Raw genomic sequence first — 20,303 nt, 5'->3', positions numbered from 1 at the left:
TCGTAAACGTTGACAGGCTTGGGGCATCGGCCACCGCTCTGGGAAGCCTGTTCCAGTGCCTGGCCACCCTCTTGGTAAAGAAATGCTTCCTAATGTCCAGTTTAAACTTGGGATGACAAATTATTGCAAATTATTGCAATTGCGGAAGCAAATATTTAGTACCAAGTATTAAATAAAATAGACTGCTCCAAAACATGAAATGTAGCGAGTATATTGGTGAGTGAACATCAGCTCAAGGCATAACCAAAGGCTGAGATCTAGGCTTGATCCAAACAGCCCATTTAATTCCTCAAGTCTCAAGTTTCCCATCTACATTGTGGTACAATCATTCACTACTATCTCACAAAGAATCTGGGATTCTCATTTGAAAGACTTGGGAAACACACAAAAGCTGCTATCGAGACAATGAGATATGCAAAGAACTAACTATTCACTTTCTTCAAAACATCTCCAGCATCGTTATTTCACTCAGCATAGCCTTGAGGCAGGGTTATCCACACATACAGATACACTATCCCTCGGAGCTGGGAGCTATTTTGAAGAGATTCAGCAAGAAATTAGCTGGGTATCCCAGATACTACCCGCATTAAGATTCCAGTTGTCTCCCACAGAGATCAAATGAAACATCAAATCACTAAGGGCATAAAACCCCACTTTGCTCTTCTTTATCCAGTAGCTCACGTATACACTGACCATTTGAGCTAATTTGCCATTCATTGTAGACTGCTGATGCACCCACAAAACAAAGGATTCTCTCCCGTACCTCCTGCAACCTCTTTACCTCTTTGATCATCTTTGCACGTGAACTATCTAATCACCGAGCGGGGTAAGGGGGATCTTGGACCACAGCCCCTCCAAGCAGTGGAGAACGTGGAGCGCTGCAACACACAGTGGCTGGCTGTCCTCCCCAAGGAGCTGGGAAACCAGTGTGTCTGCTCCCTGAGTGTATTTACTTTATTAGAGAGAGCATTTACTTTATTGCATCTTACCTTTTCAATTTTTTCATCGAGCATTCTGAAGAATTCTTGTTGGCTTTCAGAGATGTGCATGCTGAAAGGCAAAGGAACAGTATTAGTACCGACAGGATTTCTTCCATTTCTAAATACTGGTGCTGCAGCCCTGGGTCGTAAATCTTTACCACGATGAAAAATAAATCACTTTACGCTTTTGTCTACAATGGCAATTTTTTAAATCTTTTTTTTTTTTTTTCTTTTTTTTGCCCATAGAAGAACTATTGCATTTAGTTCCGTGTATGTGTGCTACACTTGGGACGGTAACTAGGATCCACATACATCCAGAGGAGACTATTCCCTTTTCCAAACAGACTGCAGAAACTTACTAGCCCACTACCTTTCCTTGGGCCAGTCAGAGCCCTCTCTGTGCCAAGGCAGGTTCTTCTGGACTGCCAGCCTCACCACCACAAAATCAGATGCCTATAACACGAGGTTAAAGGCTCGCGCTGGACGCCCTGCGTGCCTGGCTCAGCTGGGCTCTGCACTCCACACCCAGGAACTGCTACAAGCCCAGGCTGGTCCTTGCCTCCCAGGGGGTGGTCCTGACTGCTCCCTGAGCAGATCCAGCAGATTACTCCATTAATTCTGCAGCATCAAAAGGCTTGGGGTTAATGGTATGATTTTGCATTAGTGAAGGCAGCTGGAAAATACTCGTACGTGTTGTCTGCAAAACACTGATAGTGGCACAAGACAACAGGTCCTTCCCCAGGGGGGACCTGCACGCTAAAAATACAGGAAGGCTGGACAGAAAGGAAAGGATGAGGAGACAAAGATGAGGATGCATGGCAGACGGTGCTTGGGGTGTGTCTGCTTGATTTACATTAGGGGGTGTGAGAGCCTCCTTCCTGAAATAACGCTTTCCCTCTGGGAAGGTGAAGCTGGAGCATCCTCTGGACCTGCAGCGGGGAGGAAGGAGTGTCTGGGCCCATGGGGGCTGAAGAACTCAATGTGGGACAAAAAAAAAGATGCAAAAAAGGAAGGATGGGAGACTGGTGTTAGCGTTAACAGTGATGGCAAATGGTTAGAAGGACAAACAACTCTCGGACATTTTCTCTGACACTAAAAGCTGGTTTGGCTTGCTGAATTCCCACTGCAGTCCCCTCTTCCTCAGCACGATCCTTTCAGCTGTTATGAGTTAATACCTTTCCTAAGTGCCCAACAACACGCTGCACTTCCCTACAAAGCTCAGCATTCATACTTCACTTTCTGTCAGGACGAACATATACAACGATATGCTTATGCTGGACATAAATGAAGGCTCAGTTCAGAAGAAAAGTTCTCAGAAGTGGCATTAAAACCTAAAGCTGGTAATTCAGGAGAGAGAACAATTCACCCTTCAGTGGCTGTGGGAGTGTTTGTCCCCACCTGTCTGTCTGTCTGTCCCTCAGGTTCCCACCTCCACCTGAGATGGGGAAAAGATGTCTGTTTTGGGCAGCCGACCCTGTCACCTGCACATTCTGGTGTCTCAGAGAGGGTCTTTAGGGCAGTACAGTCCTTTCAGGGTAGGTGAGCACTAAAAAGATATTCTTGCTTTGCAATATCATAGATTCAGTTTCTAAAAAGATGAGATATTGTAGTGACTCACCCCAACCATAATTTATAAGGAAACTAAATGGGGCGTGTTGGGGGAGGGGAAATGGGAGTATTGTGCTGCCATATACAAGAAAACTCCCACAGGAGGTCCTCAAGCCTTTGCAGGCCACGATCTTCAGAAAAGTTTGGCTGGGCAGTAAAATTGCCCTACGATTCAGAGATGCAGTACACACACACAAGTGCTGACACAGGGTGTGTTTTGAGGAGCCGAGTAAAACTTTAAAATCTGTGGCAGGGCAGGGAATGGACAGAATTAATGACTGAACAAGTCAGAAAACCACCAAATCTAAGCAGAGTTCTTGGGTATCCCTCCACAAAAAGCAACCTTCCCCCAAAAGAAATGTGGATTTAATTTTCCTTGTAAGCAGCGCATCAGAAAGCATGAGAACGCAGTTTCAGCTGTTTCATGGCAGGCCACTGAAACATATTTTGCCAAAAGATGGGATCTTTATCTCCAGTATCTGTACCAACTGAGTGACGAATGGACTGAGAGCAGCTCTGCGGAGAAGGGGACACTGCTGGGTGACAAACGACACGAGCCAGCACTGTGCGCCCACAGCCCAGCAAACCAGCCGTGCCCTGGGTGCATCCCAGCAGCGTGGCCAGCAGCCCGGGGAGGGGGTGCCCCCCCTCTGCTCCGCTCTGGTGAGACCCCCCTGGAGCCCTGGGTCCCCAGTACCCGCCAGCCATGGAGCTGCCGGAGCGGGCCCAGAGGCAGCCGCGGGGACGGTGGGAGGGCTGGAGCCCCTCTGCTGTGGGGACGGGCTGGGAGAGCTGGGGTGGCTCAGCCTGGGGGAGGGAGGGCTCCGGGAGACCTTGCTCTGGCCTTCCGATACATTAAGGGGGCTTATAAGAAACATGCAGGGTTTTTTAGCAACCCCTGTAGTGCCAGGTCAAGGGACAACAGTGTTAAATTGAAAGAGCGCTGGTTTAGACTGGATACAAGGAAGAAATTCTTTACTGTGAGGGTGGTGAGGCACTGGAGCAGGTTGCCCAGAGCAGCTGTGGATGCCCCATCCCTGGAAGTGCTCAAGGCCAGGTTGGACGGGGCTTGGAGCAACCTGGTCTGGTGGGAGGTGTCCCTGCCCAGGGCCGGGGGTTGGAGCTAAATGATTTTCAAAAGTCCCTTCCAACCCAAACCATTCTGTGAACCTGTGATTTAAAAGGTTAAATATGGTATGAAATACTACTTCTTTCATTTTATGCTTCAGGTTGCCATTACTCCATGAGTTATGAACATGTCTCAGTGTACTTGCTGGTCACAGATGTCAGCGGAGTGAGTTTTGAGGATGAGAAAATGCAGTAGGTGCCTGAGAGGTCAGGGCAGGGTGCAGGCATGAAGCCCCATGAAGCTATGGCAGGCACCGGGATGCAGTGTAAAGAGGAAGGACCAACCCCTTGGCCTCTGTCACAGACCCCCATAAAGCTACCGCTGGCTCCCTACATACGCTGGTTTTAGAGTCCAGGGTTCTAGGCAAAAAAACCTAACCCTTCCTACAAACGGGAGGAGCCCTCACAATCTGACTTCTACAGCCCACATACTAAAACTCCCTCCATTGTGAATGAACTTCTAATTTGGTACATAGTCCATGTTTTGCTTTGAAATAACAACTGTTCTACAAGAATGGTCCTAAAAGATGGATCTAATGATTTATCTATTCATTTCTGCTCTTTCAGCTGAGTAGCCCTTTTTCTACCCAATGTCACCCCTCCTTGCAGTCAGAACTGGCATGGGGTTTAGATGATAAACCTTAAAAAACCCAAATGCACATGATAACAGATATTTGCTGACTTGGAGCAACTCAAACACACGTAGACACTTTACAAACAGAAATCCAGCGGTAGGTAGGGTAAACAGCAGAGGCTTGGGCAAACAGTGGAGCTTTTACCCAACAACCTAATGTTACATTCTGTAACTCTCTGAGAAGTTTCCTTATTTTTGCAGGACTGTGATAGAAACATTTACCCTCTGCCAGTGCAACGTCTTTAGGCTTTTTGGTGAATGAAGGTCAGTTCTGATTTCTGCCAGGACTTTTAAAAATCAGAGTTTGATGAGACAATGGACCCCCTGACCCCATGCAGTTCTTTTGCCTTGGATGCACCAGAAGAGATGACCTCTCAACAGAACCAGCCCTTTTTTAGGCCAGGTTGATTAGCCTCCTGTTAGAGCATCTTAAATACATCTCTGACCCTGCTGGGAACAACCAAGCCACAGTACCGAAGTACAGCTTTGCTGAAGGGTGATTTTTACTTCCACCTCCCTACTGTGAATTTCTTTGCAATTACATCTGAAGCACTCAGGTTTTCCTTTTGAAAGGAGGCTGAATTATACTGTCAGTTGATTAGGAAATTACTAAAGTTTCCAGACTCAAAACCGTGTACAATGTACTTGGTATGCAGCAACTTTAAGTTAATAAGTGCCCTGAAGGCACGGCATAAAGAACAGCATTTCTACTATTGTTCAAAATCCAAAGCAAAGCTTTATCACTTCTTCGATACCAACCCGATAGACAGCTCCATGTAATCTGTTATCTTCAATCCAATTAGCGATTAAAATGTAACAGTGATTTAGATAAGAAATGAGTTACTAATATCAGTAAGTAGCTCTGCCACAGGGGTTAAATGTTTCACGGCACATGTAACACTGACTGATAGGCACAGATCTGCGAGCAAAGGATGGAGAAACTCTCAGCTGCATCACAACCCTCGTTTTAAGACACAGCTTTACCCTTTTAATTGGAAGAAGGTTACCATTCCTAATTCCAGGCAGTATAGCTGCTAACCTAAGCCAAGAGCCAGTAAAAACTTCCCTGGGAACTTAACCGATAGTATTTAGGAACACTAATGCATATATAATTTTGTTTATGTGTAAGTTGTATAGAAAGCTGAGAAATAACACAGTATGGTACTCCTATATGGCACAGCAAAATGCATCTCACACATTTTTTAAGTCCTGCATCTTAGCTGTGCAAAGGACAGGATGCTGAAGGGATGCCAGCACAAGTGCTGTCCGGCTGTGGTGCTGGTCTCAGGATACTGGTGACCTTGCCTATTTTATTTAAATTGGGCATGGTTTTAGGGCTGCTGGAACCACCAATTGGTTTTCGCTGAGCAGTAATTGGGAATCTCACAGATACTGCTTAATCCTGTGTTTATTTGTATTATGATTAAAAAAAAAATAATGAAATTGCACTTACTTTGCTCTGGGTTGATGTACTAATCCTGGGATCTCTTTATTAGATTTAAGTCTTACGTTTGAACTGGCACTTTTTTCCTGAAACACACAAAAACCACACAACAGAGATACCATCAGTATTTATTAAGCACACAAAATACAACAGGCATTTGTCATCATGGTGTCACACTGCTGGGTTCAGGCTCTTCTACCTGTACGACCGAATGAGAAAAGCTCATCAGAAATGAAATTATAGAGGCAACACAGTCAATGCAATGACCCCAGGTGGGCAATTTTTAAATGTCATGGGTTCGGTGGCTTGGGGGATTTCCTCTGGGCCACTGGGCAAAATCTGGCCAGGACATACAGTGAACAAATGCCACGCTGGCTAATAACTCTCCAGCGGTCCATGGAAGACAAGGTGTGCAGCTGTGGCTTGGCTTTTCGTAAGAGTCCCATCAATAATAACACCACTAGGCACCTTTAACAGAGCAAGGTAAAGCACTGAAAAGGTAGAGCCCCAGAGTCACCCCAGAGCTGTACATTTGCTCAGAACAGAGGCGAGAAACTTTGGTGAAAACCGTATGCAGGAAAAAGCATACATTAAACGTGCCAGTGAGGAGAGCAGCACCGGCAGGCTTGACCTGCTCAGCCAGAAAATTGGACACAAGGGGCCCAAGGAAGCAAACCAGAATATGTTCGTAGACAAGAACACAACTATGTCCTCTGCAGAGGACCCGAGCCACTAAAAATATCTTTAAAAAGGTATTGGGAGGGAAAAGAGTTTAGTTCAGAGCCAGAAGTTCCAAGGTAATGTCTTGTCCTCATGCCAAAAGCTTCCGTTAAACCAAAGCTTAATGCACACATGCATCTACCGTCTGCAAAAACCTGGAGAAGGATACGGCCCCTTCCAGACCTTCCCAGCACCACACAGTCGGGAAAGCTGCTGGTGCAGATGGGAGAGAGCTGCGTCAAATCCTACAGCTCACCCGCTCCACAAATCCCTCTCAATTTCTTAGGCTTGTCATACCCATGACAATTTAAGAAATGGAAACCCAAGAATTAGTACTTTTGTGGGTAATTTTGGTGGTTTTGTTTTGTATTATTTAGCCGTTGAATGTCTGAATCACACAACATGGTTTTTAAGAGGGCTACTAAATCACTGAATTGAAAAAAAAAAAGAAAAAAAGAGGCTGTCTAACAGTTAATATTTTAATGAATAATTCTACAAGGGTTGTAAACATCAACTGCCTCAGCATATTTAACACTGTTTAATGCATATCTTCTAATCCCCCTAAACAGAAAACGGTGTCTTGCATGAAAATAACAGTGAGAGAAACAAGCCTTTCTTCCAAGCCTTAACAAACGTGTCTGTACATTTGTTACATCCTAACAGCCAGTGCCTGCCAGCAGAACAGAAGACGAAACCACTTGCTTTCAAAGCATCTTCTAATTTTAACCACGTTAACGGGATGACATGCATGTTGTGCGGTGAACACGCATGTACGTAGCCATACAACTCATGTATGAGTTATGTATAACTCACGTGAGTGTCAAGCAAACACATTCAACTGTCAAATAAAATAAAAAGAGAAGGATAGTTCTCATGGGGTGGACACCAAAACCAGAAATCAGCTAAACCCCAACCTCATGCACCAGGTGAACCTTTACCCTCAAATCTGCTCCACCAGTTCACTTGCCACAACGCAGAGTCAGAAACTGGGTATGGTCTGCACTACGCATCTGGGATGGCACATCTGGATGGTCCAGTGGTAGGCATGTTCTGCCCACCCACTGCTTCTATCTCTGCATTCTGTCACCCTGGAGGAACAGACCTTTCCCCACCAAAAAACCCGCTGTGAATCCATTGCCTCAAAAGGGAAGGGCAGCCCTGATTTACAGCTCCTGCACTGGCAGCTGTGATAAATCACGGCAGTGCAACCCCAGCTTTCCACACCTCTGCCTGTGGTTTGGCGTCAGTGCAGCTCTATCAGTAGCTGGAATCAGCATAAATCCCAGCCCAAAGAAACTTCTGTCACTTAGGAACAAATAGAAGACACAAGAAAAATACGCACTGCCTTCTCCCTGTGGGTCCCAGAGTGATAGTTGGAATATTAAGTGACTCACATAGGAAGCGGGAAATAAAATTCCAGTTTACTTGACTTCAAGATCCCAAAGTTTGTTCTTTCCCTCCTATTGCTTCTCACAATTAACACAACTCAGTTACCTCTTACAATTCTTCTATTTAAGCAAAGACTATGTTACCTTCTCCATCTGTTGCTCAGCAGGAACGAACAGAAAAAGAGGAGTTAAGAGAAAAATAAAACCCAACCAGGTCTCAAATTGGTTCGTTGCTTTGTTTATAGCTATTACTTACGGCAGTGATATTTCATTACACTGACCAAAATATTTTTTAGTATTGGTTTTTATCAAAGCCAGTAACTCTTCCAAACACAGATAGAATATTTTTCCCCATCACTTAGAAGAAAAACAGACTCATCAGAAATTAATAGTTTGCATTCTAATATCGAGCTCACAAAAACCCCCCAAATGCTTTAACGCAGTCAGATCGATCTTCCAGGTTGACTTGACTTTGGTTGAAAGGTCACTTCTTGCAGCCCAACCTCATTTCCTCCCTTATTTAACATTAAATAAGTTACTATGCATCAACAGAACCACAACTACTTTTAGAGTCCTAATCTGTTGCAAATAGAAATTAATATGCAAAAGTTTGTTTTTAATCTAGCTTTGTTTAGAGGGATTATTTAAAGTAAATGCAGCAAAAGATGCCTCACACCACAAGCTTAAAAGCAAACCCTCGAGGATTCTGTAATTTGGGTAGCGGCATTAGCTAGTCTATAGTAAAGAGGTGAATAGTGGACATTTTACTCCCCGTTATTTTTGAATTAATCATTATCAATGTAAAGCTGTCATCCAATCAAGGTGATTTCATTTGATAGATTTGTTAATTATTGTTAATTCCTCCATAAAGGATGCACCGTGTTCAGAATTTCAGGACATTAACAGATGGCAGTGACTCTGCTGCCAGATGCTATTAACACAGCAACAGCCACTACTGCCGTTATAATTAAATATCTGTCAACATTTCCCTTGACGCTTCCCCTCTTACAAACCCATTTCTAGAGACATGTGAACTTCATTTGAAGTATTTTGCTTTTCTTCGTAAGACTGCCACAGATGGACTCAGGTAAGCTGCTAATAGTCCTTCTTCTCAACTCACTTACCACTCACAACTTACTAGAAAAGGGCTGGGTTTTAAGAGACGCTTCTGTAAGTGCAAACACACTTTATGAAGAGGCTATGCATTATTTTATGCATTTTTAAATTGATTAAATTGGCCAGGAAGAAATCAATTAAAGATGATAGCAGCAATTCTACTACCTAATCGAACGGCTAATTTTCATTAACTTACAGTCACATTTTGGTCTTTAATTATTTTTCCTCCCAAGTTACAATAATTAAAAAAATATACAACCAAATGGGGGAGAACTCCCCATAATTAGTAAAACTGGTGTAAGCGAAAGGGGAGTTCTTGCTTTCAAGGCTGTTTTTTGTTTCATTTGGAAAAGGCTGAAGTACCCAACTTGTAACTGTCTTGGAGCCACTGATGTTGAAGGTGGCATGCTCCCTCTAATTAGTATAATTTTTAAGATGAATTTGTCTCTATATGTTTGCTACAGAGTAAAATACACTGAAGTTGGTAAGAAACACCAAAGATCCTCCAGATAGTGACCATGTTTTACTCAATAGTGGTAGTTTACAGCTGTTCAAATATTTATAAAATAATATTCCTGATTTATATCAAGACAATACTTTTATTCAAAGAAGCCCACAGAGCCTTTCAAAGTGCTTTCTGGAGCTGTGCGATTCATCACTAAAATCATCTGGGGGAAAAAATTAAGTATTTATTTCCTTTTTATACCATAAACTGCTCTTTAAAATAATTGTATCTGAAAAGAAGAAAACCAAATGCATCAGTTAGAAATGGCATGAAAGAGGAGATGTAAAATTTGAATATACCAGCCCAGCACTTTTTACCTCCCTCAGCTACGAGGACCAGCCTCAGGTAATAATACTATACATGGATTGTCTCGATGCATCAGGGTGAACAAGGAAGAAGTACTGACCTAGGCGATTTTATTCAAGTTTCCTTGCTTATACATAAATGACCATTTTTTTTTTTTTTTTTTTGTATTGGCTTTTGGCAGGAAGAGACCTCTTCTTTCTCTAGCTACCTGGCAACAAAACCACCTGAAAATGTTATTCAGGGTAACTTTGTAACGAAGGGGCAAATCAAGCATCGCAAAATCTCCGATACTGGTCAAAGAACATTATTCTTGGATGCAATTTCATCAGAGGAATCACATTATCCCTGCCATAATGTGTGTACGTGTCTATGTTGTGCGGTCCAACAGGGGGTCTTGGGCACACTGGGTGATGAGGTGGGGCACTGTATGGATCACGTACATTGGACCGTGCTAATGCAGGGAGTCCATTCCCCTCCTCCTCCAGGGATCCTATGCATGGCATGAGGGATGATGAAAATCAGGGACCCATCTGAAGATAGCGGTGGGTGCCTGCGTGGGCTGAAGTTTGGAAACCAGGCTGGAGAAGGGGCTCGGTTTGCACCCAGCGAGCACCGAACAGCATGCTCCAGATGCACACTGGCTCCAACATATATATAACGCCAGGGCTCAGTAATGAATTTAACCTTCATGGCACACACGCAAAGAGAGACAAAGAAATAGATGTCATGCTGAGAAGACGCCTGAGAAAGACATTAACATCAGAGGCATCAGAAAAACCTTCTACCTTTCCAAAATAATTCTTTCTTAAAAGCAATCTTCTGCCAGCAATGGTTAGAACAGCCAATATTGGAACGAACTCCCCAATCTCTCCAGTACACCTCCCAGGTGGCTGCAGTCACGGAGGCTCCTGGAAACACAACTGTGACACCAGTCAGCGCGTGCTGGCACCTCTCCACTATTGACTCCCGTCTTGCCCCAGGCTCCTAGAAAACATTGCTTGCAGCCTACGGCTGGAGCTCGGGTTTAAGGAGCACCCTGTACCCGAGGCACCCAAGGCAACAGCAGTGTCCAGCCTGTCCGTCTGACCAAGCGCTGCTGTCCTGCCTCCTGGAGCACCTTGGTCTTCAGAATGAGGACTTCAAAACATGGTTACTGTTTGTGGATTTGAATGAAGCTTGAGGTTGTGTTTCATAATAAAATCTTAATCTTATATGGTATATTTTAATAAACATTATTACTGCATCAGGCCAAAATATCCTCAACTAAGCATGAAGGATTTTCCCATGATTCCATAAATATCTCCATCCCTGGAGATGTCTAATAGCTGTCTGGACTCAGCCCTGGGCAGCCAGCTCTAGGTGGCCCTGCTTGAGCAAGGGAGTTGTACCAGATGACATCCAGAGCTTCCTTCCACCCTCAACCATTCTGTGATTCTGTGATAAAGCACCCCTCTTAATAAATTGGACACTGGGAAAAAAAAAAAAAAAGTTGAGTAGGTTTCTTAAATTTTATCCCCAAGTAACAGTGGGAGAGATGGAAGCCTGAAGAGTTCAGACCCAAATTGTGGCCATTCAGGCATGCTAAGGGAAGGCAGAAGCAGACACACTGACTGGCATTTATGTTGGGAAAAAAAAAAAAAAATCAGATTCCGCAAACACAGCCAACATCATGCAGTGAGTCTGCACTGGCGCTGGGAGTATAACCCAGATTTGGCAGAAAAATCCTGTGCTTTCATCAGAGGTCCACGCTTTTCTCAGATTTGCTCCAGATGGCAGGCCTCATCCTGCAACAAGATGCTTAACAGAGCCCTTCCTTCCCAGCTATTACTGGTAAATTTTGCTGTGGCAACTCCAGCTCCTGATATGCAATATAGAAGAGCAGGATTCAGAAAACACACACACACAAATATTAAAAATTACTCAAAATGGGATAAAAACAGGTAAAAAAAAAAAAAAAAAAAAGAGAAAGGTGCAAATCCTGAGCAGCTTTCTACAGCCCACCAGAAAGGCATCCATATGCTGCAATCTGAGAAATTAGATAATGCTGCTTTTAGTGTTTATTTACCAGTCATACATATATGCATGTATACACCTATGCATCTTGCTCAGCAAGACCTGGCTTAAAGTCAACAAATCTTTCAATTGAGTGCGAGGTGGCTTTCAGCCAGGCCTTCAAAACACAAAGGAGAAATGCTTGTTGTGTCTGTACAAAATAAATATAACCTACGCGGAGATCGGATAATCCACTCAGGAAGCCAACACAGAAATTCAGGGCAACTGCAAATGAGAAGAATGAAATGACACTACAAAACAGCACGGATTACAAGGAAACTGGGTGCGTTTGGAGACCAAGAGAAAAAGAAAATGGGTACTAGCTGGGAACACGGTACAAACTCTGAGAGTGGTTTACGTGGAGCCCAATTTACTCTTCCAAGGGACGAAGCAACTCAACTCCTTGCAGAGCATGGCACTGGCTGGAGGCAGGGCAACAAACCTGCTCTCTCTGCAGGTTTGGTCCTATTTCAGTTCTTGCCCCAATGGCTCTTAAATATTGAGCTCCCGCTCCCAGGACATCTAATCTGAGGTTACTTGCTTTCTGTTCAGGTTGTCACCTGCCCTTCTTCCCCCCCCTGCCCCTTGGATCAGTTATTTGCTTATTTGGCTGAAACTGGTGCAGTGACTAATTTGTAGTTGCTTTTTAAAATGCCTTTAGGATGTTAAAACTGACGCAGGGGTGTGGAGATCATTAGAAGAACATCTAACATGGCTGTTACACCCAACTCAAGCTGCAGGATCTCAAAAGAATCTGGAAAATTCAACCAGAGGTGTAAAGTTTGTGTATGGGGGGGGGACACACATGACACAGGGTGGGGGAAAAAGGGAAAAGGAAGGAAGCACATCCCTCTGGAGAGAGTCGCAGGACTTCTGCAGTATCTAAATATAGTTCACTCTCAGCCAAAGTTACTGGTCTTTGAGCTTTGACAAAGAACATCATTACAGAGCAGGGAGAATAAATGATGGGCATCTCCCTCCACTAAAGGGTTTTCAAAGGGCATCAATATTTACTAAATCTATTAGCTACAAATTTAAAAATGTCCCCATCAGCTTTTCAACTCCTTCTCCCTCCCAGTCAATATTGCACAGTCTGGACTAATTGGTTACAGTACTTCCAATTAATTCTGTTGAATAACCAAATACCAGGAAGGCTGTAGATAAACTATAATGTAGACATGGAGCAGCTGGCATGAAGACAGGAAATTAAGGCAGGTAAACAGATGAAATCACCAGTGAGGGGCGTAAATGATAAATAAGTATGCCCAAATAAACCCTCCGGGGCAACTCTTACGTGCACCTTGCCACCCTGTTCCCCTGCACAGCTCTGCAGTTTTATCACCCTGCACATCTGAATCCTCTCGATATGGCTTGTGACACCAAGGTCCATAAAAATAAAAATCTGTGCTTCTATCTGAAAGTTCCTTTCTGTAGATAGACTGATAAACGTCGAGGTGTCCCCTACAGAAAATGAGGGGTGTGATCACTAGAAAAACACTCCTGTTAGGAAATACGAGCTTTACACTGCCCTAAACATCAGGGTTTTATGGTTCCTTCACGCTCTGTGGTACTCCAAAAGGTCAGCCAGGGTGAGAAAATGAATGTTACAGACATAAATAAAGTCAAACCCCCTGTACCCATAGCGCTGCACAAAGTTTCATTTCAAACAGGAAATTATCTTGCTCCTTCAGCAGAAGTCTTCCTCACCCATGTAATAAACCACTGGGTTTCACAGAGAACAGGAACAAGAGCAGGAAGCAGAGGAAGGGACACGGCTGCAGGATTCCAGTGGGAAGCGACTTGCAAAATGAAACTGAGGAACATCCATCCCCTCTACGAACAACTTTGCAAGAGGCTGCAAACTGTCCTTCACAGTTATATACACTAGAAATTAAGGTGACAAGGGATTGCTTTAGAGAATACTTTCTGACATCAAAAGATATCCAGAAATACTGCAAATAAAATGCCATAGACAGAAAGAAGACCTGCTCTCCAACTCTCATTAATATACCAGATCATTAATGGCTTTGGTACATCAGAAGGGTTGAAAATTTTATCTAACAAATAAAAAATAGATGGATAAAAGTAAAAAACTGCATTATTGACAACTTACAGGACTAGACTGCCTCCTGAGGAAGCTGCAGAGGCTTTAGGGCACTTGGTAACAAAAAGCAGAACTAACCTTGCTCTCTGACAGGTAGGTCACTCATCTGGATTGTACAGTCACCCTGGATAACAAAACCTAGCTCAAAAATTAACTTTCTACTTATTAAGCCTGTGTCATCAATTATTCTCTCTCAATCAGCAAGCTTTTACCAAAAATACAGTTATTTATAGTAAATGTATATTACTCATGCTCTCAGTTCTTCCTGCGTGTCTCCTGAAGGCAGTTTTCCACCAAGTATAATGACATGGGAAGAGCTGGCATTAAGCACGGAACAACAGTATTGTGTGAAGTCTGTACAACATTTAGAGCCAGGAATAAATGGTGTGGACAGTCTTGAGAGTAACCCGGTGTACTGCGCAGCCTGTCTGCAGCAGGGCATGCATCCATTAGTATCTGCTTCAAGAAGGCACTTTGTTAGAATGGCAAGCAGCTTGTCACTACTACAGTCTTTGCACAGCTTTTTATTGGGATGGTTTTGAAGCTTTATGCCCTTGAAACAAATACGGGAGAACGTATCTAGAGAATGAGATGTGCTCTGTTTTGTGGCTTTTTAAAGAGCTGGGCCTACAATTTCGGCAGTTGTCGTGACTTCTAAAGCTGGTTTTCTAAAAGCAAACCCAAACAATTTCAGTCTGGTTTTGGAACATGCTCTACACCCACCCTTTGTCAAATCAGTTCCCCGAGAGATGCCTCCACACCAGGCACATGCAAGTGAAGCCTCCTGAGATCTCCCTGTGCTGTCAAAACCAACCAAGACTGATGACCTCCCATGTGCACATATGCTACCTCGCTGCCTTAACGTTAACTTTTGGGTTATGTTTTAGGCTGGGCTCATTGAAAAGATGGTGACCATCAAACAGCCACTTTGAGGAAGCGTTAAAAATAACATTTGGTTCCCTCCACCTCCAAACAGCAGCATTTTGATGGTGTCTCCTCTTGTAGTCTGCAGTTACACTACTCACTGGCTTTTATCTGCAGGTTTGAGCAGATTATCTTTATGACTTATTTCTTACTACATCCAAGCTGTTCTATAAAGTGCACCGAGATCCTCCTAGATGTTAGGACAACAAGTGTCCCCTGATTACCCAGCCTTAATGGGGAATTCTGCAGGATACATGTAAGTGACTTTTCCCCCTCTTGTTCAAACCTGAGATTTACAAAGGATGGAACAGCAAGGGAAAGCAGTGAAAGAAAAAGCCCTTCTAGGTTTGCTGCTTACAACTGAGAAGAGGAAAACCAGAACTAATTAGAAGATACGGTGCAAGTGAAAAGACACCATTAAGCCAAATGTAAACAGAATAAAATGGTAGCCAGGAATTTTGATCGAGATAACCCTGAGAGGTGACATGACAGAAAACGGAGTAGCACTATCCATCAATATAAAAGTATTTGCAAGAGAAGCTTTTGGGCATTCACAGCCCATAGAAATAAGTCTCAGGCATAAAGCAACTGCATAAACACAACTTTATCTCCACGCGTCCCGCTAACACGCAGGCATTCTCACACCCATTATTCCCACCATGTGCTTCCAGTTGCCACAGGCTGACATCATGGGAAACACCTTCGGACATGAGGAACACCACACGCGGCACGCTCACACAGATGGACGCTGGTGGCTAACTGCATTTCCCACTTGCAGAGCTGTGTGGCTGATGAAGGGAAAAAAGACCATACTAGTGCTTGTTCCAAACCAGCAAGAATTCCCTACAATAACCTCTCATTCCCCAGCACCATCCAAGCCTCAAATTTTTAGATTTTTGGTAGACTGCAATTATGTAAATGCCATTGCTGGAACATATTTTCAGTGTCTGTATTTTGCTCCTCTCAACGTCTGTTTTATCTGCATTAATTCTCATATTTGCACAAGGCATAAGATTTAAGACCCGAGAGAATGAAGTTATATTTTTTGCTACATGGCAAATTTCAGTGAGCGTAGGTAAAATGTACATTTTAAAGGACATAATAGTTTGAATATTATTAAATGTGACATATGTACTATGACACACGCGAGAGGTATTGTGGCTGCAGGAAGAGCCTGAAATCTGATTTATGTATTTTGTACCATCTTTTCATTGTTTTAGTTAGCCGTTATTTTTGAACAGTAGAAAGAATTACTATTATTTCACAAAGAATAAGTAGCCTGCTCACTTACTGAGTTTCCAGTCCTCAGATGTATAAGCATGGATTTTGCCTGGATTTTCCAAATAAACCTATCTGAGAGTAATACTGAGAATAGATATAATATACATCAGAATGAAAGACAATCATGAACCAGTAAAAAATTTCATAAGCTGTTTAAATCTGTAATGGAGGCTGGGTTTTTAAGTGTTTCTCCCCTCTATGTTTCCTCGGGAAAAGAGCAGATAAATCAGCATGTCTCCTCAGCGTTAGCAAAAAAAAAAAAGACACCAATAAGTAAATATATTCCATCAAGGATGTATAGAAATAGCTTTGATACTTAAGATGCTGCAGATTAGAGGAAGATAACCAAGCCAACACTGGGTGAAGAACTAGCTTAAAATCCAGTTACCGTCCTGGAAATACTCATGTCCAACGTTTAAGACGTCCAATATTTTAAATCCCAAAATGACTGTATGCCTGATACGGTCTTTACCGTCCACTCTGATTTTAATGCGTCCATAATCTCACCTTCTGCATCACCTCTTCCCAAAACCACCCCTTGTAAGTGGCTGGGGACATGAAAAAGCCTCAAAATGTGCTCTGCCCTCCTTTTCCTGAAAGCAGCCAGCCTCTTCGCCAGGGAAGTGTCGATGCCAGCCAAGCGCGGCTGCTGTGCACCGGTCCCAGCAGTGGCATAGCCGTGAGACAGGCCAGCGCTGGGATATGGTGTCTGCTTGCTCGGGAAGGGCTGGCCTTGGGAAAAGGAGGTCTTTTACACCATGCAAGATCAGGCTGGCCAGGGACAGATCCTTCACTCACCCACAAAATTTCAATGGTTTCTTAATCAGAATGCAAAATAGCATTGTGAAACTCTACAACATTAGTCTCTTGAAAGCTTCACATGGTATCGACCACCACGAAAGGAAGATATTTCGAGGTATCACCTAATTGCATCACCTGAGGACATGTACCCAAACCACTTCAACAGATTTCTGCCTAACCTGTTCTCCAAACTCTTATCCTGCAGGTTTTCTCAACAGCCTGTCTTTCAGCTTGCCACCTCCCTACAAGTTCAAACGTTTATCCTACTAACATTTAAATCCTTGCCTGATGTCTTCTTGTACCCCCCAGTGGTCACAGAGAAAAACCGATTGTCATTGCTTAAAAAAAAAAAAAAAAGCAACCTTTTATATATCAAGTGACTTGCATTTCCTTCTGTATTTTTAGGCTAAACAAATCAATTCCTTCCATCTTCCATTACAGCTTACATTTGCTAAACCTCCTATTCTTGTCACTCCCCTCTGGGCTCTTTCCCATCTGCCTATATCTTTCCTACAGAGCACATTTCCAATTTCGGTCACAGTATTTAAAGCTTCACTGAAGTCAGGATGTATCACATGTATTGCCATATTTAAGGGCAAGAGAAGCTCCCATTTTTAATGCGGTATCTCAAAACAGCGGGGTTAACCCACCGTATTCAGAGATGGCATTTCTCTGCCTGCAGCAGCCCTGAGACTCATAAACAAATGGATGGAAGGTGCATGTGGCTCTACCAACGATTTTTACTGTTGAGGTTTTCCTAAAAAAGGAAAGCACATTTATTTTGAAATGCAGGTCAGATCCCGTATTTGGGGATGAGAGAGACCAACTCCTTCAAAAAGAGGCAGCTCTTGTTCAAATCTCTCCAACTTCTGTGAGCCCTCTATATCTACTCATTTTGTTACTATAAATCATGGTTTGCTGAAATAGCATTGAAGTTTTATTACCACATATACAGGGGACATCTGTAAACTGTGCAGTCATTCTTCAAAAAAAATGAGGTAAATAAATGCTGAAGGAGAAATAAGCTGAGCTTGACTTCTCTAACGGGTATGTAAAATTTGCGGTACAAGCCAAAAAGCTGGTGGGGATGATCTGTCTTCCTGCCTCAGACCTTGGATTATTTAACAAAACAATTATTTGGTGCTAGCAGAATTATCAGAAGTAAAATATCTGCATGTTCCATGACCCACAGTCCAACAGGTCTTCCTAAAATTAACAAGTCACATGCAACAAGCAAAACTGGCGTTTTTAAATAATTTCAATGTTGCTATTTCTAGTCAAAACTACCTTTCAAGTCTACAGGTTGATTTCCAGCCATTTGCAGATGCCAAGTTTTAACACACGCTCCATTTTCTTTTCAAGTCAGGTGAGCGCAGCGATAGTACCTTTTAAATTTAATAGGGTTGTCCCATCACATAAATGTTTAGAAAATTATGGACTGCCATGTTACTACCAAGTGGTGCAGCTTTTTGTCTGAATCAGAAGTATACTCTGATGCATGTTCATAGACACGGTATTTACAACGAGGGGAAAACTACAGTTTAGTATAAAATAATGCCTCGTTTTTCACTGCAGTCTTGTAGTATTAGCATTCAATTACTTCCCTACACTTAATTAACTCCTTGTTGAATCTTAATGTGATAATGAGGACTTTAATTCAAACCATATACCACATCAATGGTGTGATCCTAACAGCAAAAATAGATTTTATTAAAGTCACTGAAGCCCCATAATCCCTCTGCCTTTTTATAACACTATGAGCCCTATAAAAGCACAGCAGCTGCAACAGGCCAAGAATCTTCCCTGATTGCCACTAAGAACATTAACAAGTAAATCTATTTTGAAATCAAAATCAGTAAGCTGTGATTAATATTTCTCACTTGTTCATCTCTCTGGCAAAATGAAGAGCTGCAGAGCCATGCTGATCAGGGCTCTCTGCAGATCCTATAGCTATGTTCAACCAAAGACCACGTTAGGTCATTTATTCTGTCAAAATGCTCAACTTTTGACCAACCCATAGCAGAGACCCATGACACGTATTCCTTCCTTAGCCCTCCTCTGGCCTACACTTTGTAAACTGTTTAAAACAGACTAGAGACCTAGCAAGACCTAGAACATCAAGACCTAGCAAGGAGCACATTTGGCTTTCAAGCAGGCTTATCAACTCTATCAGGAACACCAACAAATAGATCATATAACTTTTACAAAAGAGAACTGGAGACGCTGTGCTTAGTGCTTAGCAGCCAAATCCGACAACTCCTACACAAAGCTTCTCAAGCTGAAGGACTGCAAAACCAGTTTTGAAACAGGGTCATGGACTGTGGGTCAGGATCACTTCTTCCCCTCCCAGTGAAATGGAGAACTGCTCTCATTCACTGACTCTCCGTGAAAAGTACAGCCTCCCATGTCACAGAGGCTATGGGATGTGATGGAGCATGTCCCTAAAGAATCATGTGCTTAAATTCATCATTAACAGTTTTCCCCACGTAAACTTCAACCTAGGCACACTTCGCTCCTGGTTCTGCAAAGCACTTACGGGCCCGTTTCATCTCACGGAGGTGCCTAAGTCTCCCTTACAGGCCCGTTTCATCTCACGGAGGTGCCTAAATCCCCCCTGGGTCAGTGGTGCATACGTCCAGAACACTGCTCTCCTGAATCACAGTCTGCACGACTCTTCCACAGCAGAAGACCACATGTGCTGAAGACTAATTTTGCAGCTATTAAACGTCACAACGATAACGAATGACTTTATGCTGGAAGGACTCTTTGTAATACTGCTATGTACGTTTAAAACAGCTGGGTAAGCCATGCAGGGAAGGCAAGCCAAAGGGAGCACAGGCGACCAGCCAGCCACAGGAACAGCATGGGGGCCAACTCAAGAAGCCTATGCCACGTAGAGGCAGAACTGACAAAAAAAAAAGCCTCCACCAGAGAAAGGAAGGGCAAACAGCAGATGGAGGACCACAAGATGGGGACACATGATGTTTAAACTTCACTCAAACCAACAGCAATTGAGTGTAATGAGAAGGAAATATGCTCCTCTCAGCCAAGACTCCTCTACTCATTCCTTCCAAATGGAACACAGGCGGTCACACATCGCCCTAAACTTGCAGCTATAAATAAGCGGGTAGTAACACTGCACTGTCCTATTAATGTTCGAGGGCCATTAAAGCCTTTCTGTTACTATGTATAGGGCTTGCTCCTTTGCCTCAGCAAACGTGATGGCCTCGCTGCGCACTGCTTACTGGTGTACTTGCCTCAAACCTGTGAGCTCTGGTGCCTGTGGTCTCTCTTCTCCAGCATATCTATGGA

At 43.3% G+C, this 20,303-nt stretch overlaps 1 protein-coding gene across 3 annotated transcripts in view; it reads right to left on the bottom strand.

The window, feature by feature from the left end:
• The window catches only part of C11H1orf21 (chromosome 11 C1orf21 homolog), a 125,104-nt gene that overhangs the window by 9,097 nt on the left and 95,704 nt on the right, over nucleotides 1–20,303 (bottom strand). For all 3 annotated transcript variants that reach the window (XM_056356260.1, XM_056356262.1, XM_056356261.1), the window contains exons 4-5: nucleotides 5,804–5,880; nucleotides 990–1,050 (exon numbers count right to left, since the gene is read on the bottom strand). In XM_056356260.1, coding sequence (XP_056212235.1) covers nucleotides 990–1,050; nucleotides 5,804–5,880 — 138 coding nt within the window. The remainder of the gene's footprint in view (nucleotides 1–989; nucleotides 1,051–5,803; nucleotides 5,881–20,303) is intronic.

This window comes from Falco biarmicus, chromosome 11 (assembly GCF_023638135.1).
Source record: "Falco biarmicus isolate bFalBia1 chromosome 11, bFalBia1.pri, whole genome shotgun sequence".
Lineage (NCBI taxonomy): Eukaryota > Metazoa > Chordata > Aves > Falconiformes > Falconidae > Falco > Falco biarmicus.
This window is presented reverse-complemented; position numbering and strand designations above follow the sequence as displayed.